The sequence below is a fragment of the Penicillium mononematosum genome (genome assembly GCF_028829835.1).
Source record: "Penicillium mononematosum strain IBT 11891 chromosome Unknown utg000003l:1.0-8172316.0:1.0-8177699.0, whole genome shotgun sequence".
NCBI classification, from domain to species: domain Eukaryota; kingdom Fungi; phylum Ascomycota; class Eurotiomycetes; order Eurotiales; family Aspergillaceae; genus Penicillium; species Penicillium mononematosum.
In genome coordinates, this window is record NW_026643273.1 from 7,674,372 (window position 1) to 7,685,176 (window position 10,805).

At 48.3% G+C, this 10,805-nt stretch overlaps 5 protein-coding genes across 5 annotated transcripts; 2 read left to right on the top strand and 3 right to left on the bottom strand.

Annotated features, from left to right (window-relative positions):
* Positions 1-23: 23 nt before the first annotated feature.
* On the bottom strand, positions 24-2,301 carry N7519_007931 (SLC26/SulP family anion transporter; the record flags this gene model as incomplete). Its single annotated transcript, XM_057294707.1, has 4 exons — positions 24-790; positions 822-1,824; positions 1,886-2,031; positions 2,079-2,301. The coding sequence occupies 4 exons, from the start codon at positions 2,299-2,301 to the stop codon at positions 24-26; spliced, it is 2,139 nt and encodes a 712-aa protein (XP_057149518.1).
* A 2,664-nt stretch (positions 2,302-4,965) lies between these two features.
* On the top strand, positions 4,966-5,667 carry N7519_007932 (glycoside hydrolase family 11 protein; the record flags this gene model as incomplete). Its single annotated transcript, XM_057294708.1, has 2 exons — positions 4,966-5,216; positions 5,268-5,667. 2 exons carry the CDS (start codon positions 4,966-4,968, stop codon positions 5,665-5,667), a joined length of 651 nt encoding a protein of 216 aa, XP_057149519.1.
* A 352-nt stretch (positions 5,668-6,019) lies between these two features.
* Positions 6,020-6,424, bottom strand: N7519_007933 (uncharacterized protein; the record flags this gene model as incomplete). Its single annotated transcript, XM_057294709.1, has 1 exon — positions 6,020-6,424. The coding sequence occupies one exon, from the start codon at positions 6,422-6,424 to the stop codon at positions 6,020-6,022; it is 405 nt and encodes a 134-aa protein (XP_057149520.1).
* A 469-nt stretch (positions 6,425-6,893) lies between these two features.
* N7519_007934 (uncharacterized protein) lies at positions 6,894-7,157 on the top strand (the record flags this gene model as incomplete). The annotated part of the gene is made up of 1 exon (XM_057294710.1): positions 6,894-7,157. The coding sequence occupies one exon, from the start codon at positions 6,894-6,896 to the stop codon at positions 7,155-7,157; it is 264 nt and encodes an 87-aa protein (XP_057149521.1).
* Positions 7,158-8,980: 1,823 nt separating this feature from the next.
* Positions 8,981-9,346, bottom strand: N7519_007935 (uncharacterized protein; the record flags this gene model as incomplete). The annotated part of the gene is made up of 1 exon (XM_057294711.1): positions 8,981-9,346. One exon carries the CDS (start codon positions 9,344-9,346, stop codon positions 8,981-8,983), a length of 366 nt encoding a protein of 121 aa, XP_057149522.1.
* Positions 9,347-10,805: the final 1,459 nt, after the last annotated feature.

Sequence of the window (10,805 nt, forward strand, 5' to 3'; positions counted from 1 at the left end):
TTTTGTTATATTTTTATAGTCCTTCAAACTGAAGGATCCATGGCTAAATATAAATCCACACTTCGCAACGCGGTCGTCAAATCAGTATGGAAAAACGGCCGAGCTGAACTCTCGAACATTGAGGTATCCGCCGCTTGAGCTGATACAGACATTTCCATCCCCTTCTCTATATCCGAGGACCCATCGGAAGATCCTTCCTTGTCAGGAGTCTTCTCACTCGCATCATGTAATGGCGCACAGCCAAAGCCTGCCGCATTAAGCGCACGCTTCGTCCACCGATTCTTGATACTGGCAAAATGCCACTGCACAGCAACAGGCGTAGACCGACGATCCAGCTGGGTGCGTATATCCATCAAACTCTGGATACATGTTACATCGACATTATTGACAGCCGAGAAATCAAGAATGACAGCTCGGAGTATCGGCAAATGCGAATCATCCGTACTGGAAGAGACCGGCTCATTCCAGGGACGATCGCCCTTTTTCGCATATATCTCTGCGTTCGTCCCGCGGGTGTGTTTGTAAATTGTTTGCACGAGGGTATCGAAGTAGTGGTTTGCGTTGGGGTAGTTGAAGCCTTCGGCGAAGCGGTAGACGAAGACGCCTGGGCGCGGTCTTTCGATTTTGATGGATGGGTCGGGCTTTGGTTCGTCCATGGGTAGGTAGAGAGGGATTTGGTTGTTTTCGTTGTTTACCCAGGCTTGCCCGAGGAATTGGCCTGGTGCTCTTGCGTGTCGGAATAATAGGACTGCGACGGAGATGCAGACGGTTGCGTAGATGCTGTTTGGGACTGTGCTGAACAATGCGACGATTAGACCCACGGCGAAGATGACGGCGTCTCAGGGGTGCGATCAGCCAGAATTGGTAGATCGTGTTGGGTGGGACGATCAGGTCTCCCACTGCGTGGATGATCACGGCTGATAGGGTTGCTTTGGGGATATAGTAGAGGCCAGAGGTCAGAGTGTACATGGCGATTAGGACGACGATGGCGGTTATAATGCCGGTGAAAGGGGAGCGTGCGCCCGATTTGGATTGAATGGCTGAGCGGGAGAAAGCACCTGTCGCTGGGAAGGCACCGAGGAAAGGACCGAGGAGGTTGGTGATGCCGATGGCGATAAGCTCTTGCGAGGGGTCGATCGTGTAGTTATTGACACGGCCGAATGTTTTCGCCACGGCAATGTGCTCGATGAGGAGACAGATCACACAGGCGGGTAATTGGGAGACGATGAGTTTGATGACATCGCCTTTGAGTACGGGAACGCCCGCTTGGTCGAAGCCCTTGGGCACATTTCCAACCAAAGCAAAGGCGGGATTGTCGCGGCGATGCTGGTTGATGCCAAGACTGATAAGAGCGAAAAGAGCGATGATGAACACTGTGCGCAAAGCGCCAAGGAAGAAGAAGATCTTGGCAAAGCTTGGTTTCTTCTCGGCACCATAGTTGAAGCCTGATCGGAGGGCGTATAAAGCCGCCAGGGCGATAAGACCCATGGCAGCATCGTATCCTTGCGCGGTGGGAAGATACTTCAGCGTGTCGATGATTATTCGATACGATGGAGCGCTCGTGTCGATGCTCCCTGTCTGGCCCAGCAGTCCCTTGACTTGTCCTGAGCAGATACTTATAGCAGAGCCGACCATGAAAGCTGTAATTGCTGGAACGGGGATAAAGTCGATGATAAAACCTAGCCGTGCTAGGCCCATAAATGCGATGATGCCTCCGCAAAGTATAGTGATTGATAGAGCGATGTGCAGAGCTGGTATCTCGGGGTGGACCTTTTGAACATCGACGATAATGCCGCCGAGGACTGTTGATATGGTAGCTACGGGCTGTGTAGTTGATCTGTTAGCTCATGCAAGTACCGGATATGACACTACCTGGGTAACTTACTCCTATCGTGATATCTTTGGACGTTGCAAACAACCAGTAGATAACAACGCCGATGAAAGAAGTATAGAGCCCATATTGTACCGGAAGATTCGCCAGCTTGGCGTATCCCATACTCTGGGGTACCACAACAGCCCCAACCGTTATTCCTAGGCCAGTTAGCATGGGCAGGACTCAAGTCAACAAAGGCACTTACCTGCCACCAAATCTCCCAGAAACCATTGGATGTTATAGTGTTGGATCCATTTCGTGAAGGGCAACAGCCTCACAAAGTATTGTCCAACCTGCTGTCCGGAGGGAATGCCGTCGCTTAACCATTCTCGAACAGTTGGATCTGCCTCGTGAGGCAGTGCCCTTTTATCGCGTAGATTGGGAGGATCTCGCAAGCCAAGCACCTTCTTGACAAGGGCCGTCCTCATATTGATTGATGCAAAATAACCAGCAAAATGGCGGAAAAGGCAAAACCCATTTGGCACAGCGGAAATCGCTATTGGCACACCAGTCTAACGCGTTTAGGGTTATCCCTTGGCGCCGACTTTTTAATACAAGTGCCAGTTATGTGAATGGTACAATAATAAATGGCACTTGTATTAAAAAGCGGGCGCGCCAAGGGATATTATTTCCAAAGGGGTTAGACCGCTGTGCCGATAGTGATCTCTGCCGTGCTAACAATAGCCTTTACCTCTGGTTAACAGTTAAGCTTATTGCATAGCTTAACCTTGGAAGAGCCATAGAAGATTATATTCGATTCATCAGTAATCAGCTCGTATCAGTCAATCAATGAGTACCAATGTTGCACGTAATTCAACATCTCGTAGATTGACATAAATAAAGTGGAATGTGGCTAGAGCATCTTTTGGGGAACCGAGGATTGATCGCGTGACCATTAGTATGTTTTGGGAAACCGAAGCCCACAAATGGTGCTAAGCTCTCGCTAGTCTAAGGAAAGGATTGGCGAGGTGGAGCCGCATCATCGTTGATCCAAAGATGTCGACAAGGGCGCATCGCAGCATACATAGCCCCTTGCACTCTCAAGTATGCGGAGAATACTCCGTGACACCCGTGCCAAATGTCACAACGGTTTCATGGTAAATGTTGAAGTATATTGGGTCGTACGGTGTTCTCCGTTCATATATTGTCTAATCTTTTCTCCCGAGAATGTGGGTCAACACTCCGAGACATACCAGAATTTACGTGTGAAGGAGTAAAGCCCCTATAATCTGAGCTAATGGCTACTGGCTTTCCACATTGACGTCTGAACACACGACGTGGTAAAGTAAATGGTAAATAATGAGATACCCTAGATTGAGTCTGCATGAGTGCTTTATCTATGGTCGGTCAGATGCAGTTTTTAGCTCTAACTGCTTGTTGATGTCGATACCTGAACCTGAAACGGTCTATAACGATCCTGTAACGAAATTGGTCATGCATAGGGGCACCATACACTGGGCCGAGGCTAGAATGATATTGTCGCTCTCTCGTATTCAGTTCCCAACATTCGACAAATATACTTCATCGTCTATGGAATCGAAATCGCCGTGAAACCTCTTAATGCTCGCACTTCCTCAACCACTACGAAGTCTCTCATAGTTTAGAAGCATTGTAATCCTAATATGTTAGAAGATAGATAGGTTTTGAGCTTAATCAAGCCGAATGGGAGGCTTATTTGTGGGGCGCCACACGGATCAAAATCTACCCAAAGCCCAGGCCGAGCACGGCGTAGCCCTAGTCGCAGATGCAAGGAATATGTTGTACGATAACCGTGCTACATAGGGAGCGAATCAGCGGTGATGAAAATATTTCATGTACCTAGGCATCGGGTCTTGTACTTAACAGCACTTTGAAAAGCGTTCTGACATAACAGTTCGAATTCTGTTTTGCTATGGTCCTTAGTGGAGTCTAGGGCCTAATATACATGCCGGTTCGGCGACAATCGGAGGTTCCGATTGTTATGATCTTTTGGCCTGGCGAATTAATTGCTCTTATGTAATTACTTAGATGCCGTGGAGCTGGACAGCCCTCTAGGGCTGGACCTGCCTGGAGAAATTGCATTGCCAAGCCCGAAAATCCACGTGACCTATACGGTATACGAATGTTCTTGGCACGTATTCCTTCGTCCTTTTAAGGGGCTACAACATATCGAGAACTGCCAACAACAGGAGGGTTGGGAGACCCAGCTCAGGGCCAAATAACTTGAATTGATCAACCCTATCATCCGGTCGAAAATATCAGACAGAAAAACAGACACATTTCCCCGATACTAGCGTGTACATTGCACTTAGGAACGGCAGTGGGCCATTTTACTGAGACATATTTTGAGCAAATCTACTCTCAATCATCAATTGTGTTAAGCTCACTGCATAAATTTCGTTCAAATATCAGACCGTGGCAGATATTACCTACCCACACCAGCTCAGGAACATACCCACTCGCCAAGATTGGGTTAAATAAACATCCGCTGATCCGTCCATGGATCGGCCACCTTGCCACGTTTTGCCTGGCCTTATGTCGACTTCTCTGATGATCGAAATACGGTAAAACGGATCATATAGCCTTGGCCTTTCCGGCTTCAAACTGCCTGATCTTAGGTTTAGCCTGCCCGAGCTAAACAACGCCCATTATAGCCGTGATGGATTTCCCCGCATTTGCACCTGTGCCTGTGGCTGAATCCTTCAACATGCTTGTTTTCATTTGCCGACAAAGTTTAGCCGAAGAGTCCGGCTGTACGTACATAAATCCCTCAGCTTAAATCGCCGAGGAGTCAGATTTTAGGCTGGTTACAGAATTCATGGATCTCGTTGATGATATGGTCTGGACCACCGCTAAGACTTAGTGGGAAAGGAATCATGGTCCGTATACGGGATATGATTAGTACAATCGGGATAGGTGAGTATGGGCTAAATGGGTCGCTGGCTAAATTGAATTAAGACATCCAGAACATGAAACCGTTTAGAAACGCGCCCCACATCCTCCTGTGAATATAAATGGAAGGTCTTCTCCTGAACAATTCCCCAACACAAGCAACTCAGTTTAATTCATTCTTCTTCCTCAATTATCAACGGCATCGCATCTGACTCTTCACCATGGTCTCTTTCTCAAGCCTCTTCGTGGCTGCCTGTGCAGCTGTGACTGCCTTTGCGCTCCCCAATGAGTTGGAGAAGCGGGCTATCACCACGAGCCAACAAGGAACCAGCAACGGCTACTTCTACTCTTTCTGGACCAACGGTGGTGGCAGCGTCTCCTACAACAACGGTGCTGCAGGCCAATACAGCGTCGAGTGGAAAGACTGCGGATCTTTCACCTCCGGCAAGGGCTGGGCTACTGGTAGCGCCCGGTAAGTCGAGTCCACCTATATCCTGATAAATATACTTACAAGTAACCTTAGAAACATCAACTTCTCCGGCTCTTTTAACCCCTCCGGAAACGCTTACCTTGCTGTCTACGGGTGGACCACTAGCCCCCTGGTTGAATATTACATCATGGAGAACTACGGCGAATACAACCCCGGCCCCAGCTTGACCTTCAAGGGAACCGTGACCAGCGATGGATCCGTCTACGATATCTACACCCACCAGCAGGTGAACCAGCCTTCCATCGTCGGAACTGCCACCTTCGACCAGTACTGGTCTATCCGCCGGAGCAAGCGCAGCAGCGGAACTGTCACCACTGCTAACCACTTCAACGCTTGGTCTAAGCTTGGAATGGGTCTTGGCTCGCACAACTACCAGATTGTTAACACTGAGGGATACCAGAGCAGTGGGTCTTCTTCCATCACTGTTTCCTAAACGTGTGAAGCCCTGCAGTGGCTTCATGTGATATGTCCACTTGGTTTGGCGAAGGTTGTTGGAGGGATGTTGTGAACCTGTTAAATCTCCATGGAGCAGTATGTGTACGGATCTTTGCCCATGATGCGGTTCATGGGGCCTTTATTCTCTTAAATAGCTTTTTGGGAATGTATTCATTTTTATGCCCGGCAATGCGAGTTCCTAGGGATATTCTAGTCCTAACGCTTTTTTGTCCCTTCGTAGATTTTGGCTTACTAGTTTGTGACAAGCATAGAGTAAGGTATAATATTGTGGAAAGAGATAAACGTGGAAGATGGAAGCGAGACTGGAATTGAAGAAGACAAGTCCTAAACTAAATATAGAACCTGCATCTATGCACAATAAAGTTAGGGTGACCAACATATGTCCAAATTGGGACGGTGACCAGGGGATGTGTAAGCCCATGCGACAACTGCTTTTCCGTGGTTTCTGTCGCGACGTCCCCGCTGGGAACATCGTTTTGCCTAACCCGCTTAACCATCGCCTTTGCAAAGAAGGGCTTGCCGTCTCTTGCTGAGCAGTAGAGACCGTTCTGAGCAAAAGCCTTGACTTCGAGTAAGACATCCATTTCCCCACTGGGATCTACCAGACCACCGTCGGCAATTGCTTTGTATTCAGCGTCACCGATATGCAAATTGAGATGATGCTGGATACTGTCCCAATTTAACTCGGTCGGCAGTAATAAGCAGACTGTGTAAAGCAAATTGACGAAGCTCATATTGACCTTCCTTCATGCGTTGGCTTCTTGCCTGCGAAATTGCCAAATGACTTCTTTGCTCGAATGGAATTCACCAGCGCCGTGAAACCTCCAGTATTGTCCGTTTCCCTGCTCTCTAGAGTCAGGTTTTGTAATCCCCTTGTGATCCGCTCTAGTCGATATGCCAGAACGCAGCGCGTGACTTTGCATTCGTTGTCACGCCAGTGGCAGTTGGCAGTGAGCACAGCAACGAATCAACCCGAAAGGACCGTCGTGAATGCCATATTGCCATGGCTCATGATCTCACAGGCACGACTCGTGTTGGTTGCCTTGGACGTGATCCACGGCCTGGATCATTGCAGACTCGACATGTGCCGCATCGTTTCCGATCATTTCTTGCATCCTGAGCGCGGTCCAAAGCGAAGTTCTGACATGCGTGGGATGGCTAGAGCCATGGTTTGAAGATCCTCTGATGGGTGAAAAAGGGAATATGACTGAAGTCTTCCTCAGAGTCTTGATTGGAGTCTTGATCGGTGCGGTTATTGGTGCGGCCGTGGGGATGCCACCGCTGGCACTTGCGCTACGACGTGCCATACCTTTGCCCTTGCTTCACAATGAAATGGGCAACGTGACATACTCAGAGTCACTCTCTATAGAGGCTTCAGGTAAAAAGCATGAAAGGATCATGGGTTGGAGCGTTACCATCGTCTTCTTCCTCCTCCAAGGATCCGAGCGGCCTCAGCTTCAGCCGTAAGCTTGGCAATTGCAGCCTCGGGGTTGGCCTTGACCGCTGCAGCATACCTGTCTGTTTGCTATATTTGACATCAGCCCTGATCAAGGGAAATCCCCAGCATGATCTAAATCACGGCACGAGGTGTACTGTGTTTTCACACATCAGGTGCGGAGTGAGCGTCAAGGAATGCATAACATGTGAAGAAATAGCAGCAATAAGCAAAATAAACCAAGGAATCAGAGAAAACACTTCAATTGACACAATCACAATAGGACTTACTTTGCGCTCCATCCGCTTCATCTTCATGCGCTTCTTTTGGCGCTTGCTGAGCTCACCCGCAGGGCCGCGGTGACCATTGGGTGGCGGTAGTGGGTAGCGCGCTGGACGCGGGGTGGGAATTAGAGGACATGCCAATGCCCTGCTGTTCAGAGGGATGAATTGGAAAAATTGGGAGGAGAAAGAAGAATAAGAGAAAGAAAGAATTGAAAGAAAAATATTGTCGCAAAGGTATCGCTCTGACACCTAACGTATTTGATCTATAACACGAAGTAGCGGTTAAGCGGCTCGCATAGAGGTTTCCGTGGCTAGGATTATTAGGATGGTAGATAAAAGTGAGAGCCGGGATGGAATATCTTACCAACTCCCCGAAGATATCGTGATCCCTGGGATAGGTTGGGAGAATCGGTAAGGAATGCGAGAATGAAGAAGAGAATGAAGGTAGATGAAGATAGATCAAGGTGGATGAGGATGTGAGGATAAAAGAAGCAGAAGGAAAGGCCCGGGGAAAGACAAACTGAATGGGAGAATGTGCGAGTCGATGATTCAGGTAGTAGTTACCTAGGTATATATGCTTTTGACTATTCTTGTAAATGTCGTTGATGTGCCTTCCAGATAATATTTCAGTAGAAACTCTCTGCTCCTTTATCTTCTTCTCTTTACTTTCTCACTGCTCAACCTCTGCACTCCAAGCTTGACCTTGCCTGCCTACAGTTCTGACATCTTCTCTCTTTGATTTTACCTCTCCTTTCACTTTATTTGTACATCTCAAGCTTCCTCTACATTCACTCTAATCTCAACCAATCTCTAGAGTGTCTCAGCATCCAAAGGGGTGTCTATCGATTCCCTTCTTTTATTATACCTAAGGCAAAAATAATCGATGCCACGCTGAGTTTGACATGTCACTTGAGCCTGGTTATATTTTTTTCTTTTCCTACCGATATACAGTATTTTACTGACTTCGGACTCCGCGATCATGCTCGCCGAGAAGAGTTTGCAAAAGATACTAGAATCTCCATTTCATCCCTTACACGCCAAGTGCCGACAAGTGCAGAATACAAGCAACATCAAGTCGACTCCAACCTAATCTCGGCCACCGCAATCGGAGCCCGATACAGCCGGGTGTTTCTTAAACAGTTCCTTCATAGCGGTGAAATACCAGGGTCTAGGGTGAGCTCTGGGGAAAACTTGAGGTGCATCATATAATCCCATTCTCGTTAGGGGGATTTCACAAACAGGTATTATGATATACCAAACTTGCCGGTTATATATGTGACAAATTGCTAATCTTGATAGGATGATCATAATATTGCTGTGAAGTGGGCATCGATCTACACTGCTTTCTTTTGATGAAAGCAACAATGCGAGTTTCAAAGATAAATGACTTGAAAAACGGTATCACGCTGTACAATACGGTGCACCTCGAGTTCCAGGCATTCAAAATTGCGCTTCAAGCAACGGTAAGGCTTTCGTGACCGAGTAAACAGCTATACTAAATTGTGTTTCTTTAGGAGAATACAAACGAATATGTCGTGAAAAAATACCACTGATGTCAGCGGTACAAAGCCTCAGCCCGGCATAGGGCTCCCCACAACATGAAGGCAATCCACCAGTGATAACCGTTCCGTCCGGCTGTCTGTGCCATAGGGAGCTTGTTCGCCCTCCTCGGAAATGTGCTCTACCCGCTTGGAACGGAGCTCTTGCATCGACTGGTCCTTATCCGCCTTTTCCTGATCTTCTGCCACTGACAGATGGCAACTCGATCTATGGGGATGTCTAGGCTCGCTGTCGCTAAATCTCGTGGCGATCCTCGCTGCGATGCCCAGGGAACTTCGGATTGCTCCCGTCACCCACCTTACGACCCTAATACTACGAGCCAAATCCTGCTGACCACCTACAACTACGGTGCGACTGGCCTCAACACGCATGCACATTGTAGGGGGTTGGACCTCATACGGAACCAAGGTTGACATTACGGTGCAATCTGGGAATCTACAATCCCAAGGAATCCCTATCATTTCCAACGCCCCTTTCAATTTTCCGTTTTACCACCTGTTTATGCGACAGCCAAATTCCCCGCAGTAGGCATAGATCCTATTGCAAGACCACAGGACCTAGCATTGGATGGAATGGAATAACATCCAGAAGGTCCTACCCCAGATGGCAGCGCAGTTCCATGACGGACTTCGAGATCACCGGGAGGCAGAAGTCAGCAGCCGGCTATGTCAGAGCAGGATACACCAAATCCCCCTCCTGCGATGTCTAGTCAAGGATCCGAAGGAGCAATGAACCCCGACTAATTCAAGTTCTGCTTTTTCGGATCATCCTGGCTCGACTCACCACAGCAGGCATGGCGTCGGAAAGCAGATCGTCCAGAAACCGAATTCGGCAAAGCACAGCGAGTGAATGTCGGATCTCTCATTCGCTATATGAGAATGGCGGGCTCGGACCACTCCAACAAGGCGAAACCCCACTGTACCTTATCCAGACTGGGAGGTGACATCCCTAAGCTCATCACTATAGTGCTTCAGCCGATCTGTCCTTCTGGATACCCGTTGAGCTCTTTGCGTTGCTGTGAAGGAAGGCCACCTAGAGCATGGGCGAAGGCGTATGATGAAGCGCGAGGACACCGTTTTAGAGCAAGTTACGTTGGAACTATGAATACAAAATTGACCCACCTGGTTATCGTACTAATGCGTTGGTGTACAACTCTTCAACCATCTGCGGTGTTATTCGACGCATTTGAAGGTCTTCTCTTGCTAGCTAAGGGCGGAAAGATTACATATTTCGGAGAAAGTGAGTTTCTACTCCGAGGCGATCAACATCGAACAACTAATACTCATTTGTAATTACAGCTGCAAAGAGCTCGTGCAGGTTCTTGGACTACTTAACTCGGAACAGAGCACCGTGCCCTCCGGATGCCGATGCCACAGAGCATATCATTGATGTTTTTCAAAGGCCTCAGGTTCTCTTGTGGTTTGTCGATGACATTGATCCCGACCGGTGGGGTCCTCATCCACGAGAGACATCCCGAGCACGTATAGACTCCGAAATGGTACAACGACTTTGACAAAAATCGACCACACTTGGCTGGGAAGGATTTCCTCTTCCAGAGGTGTTTCCCACCTAAGTCCAGATGTACGAATAATTCACAGAGCCCGTGGCTTGATCTGAACAATCACAAGATTGAGACATCCCGAGGAAGTAAATGTGACTTCGTCATTTTATGACGTGCTCATTAAGGCCAAACGGGTCTCGCAATTCCGGTGTGACCTTCTGCCTGCAATGTGAATGATGGGCAAGATATCCATGGATGTCACCGTTCGTCTGTTTTATTACACGCTCCGACCACACGGCGCGGGCCGACGAGCCCGGCCCGACCACCGTCTTTAC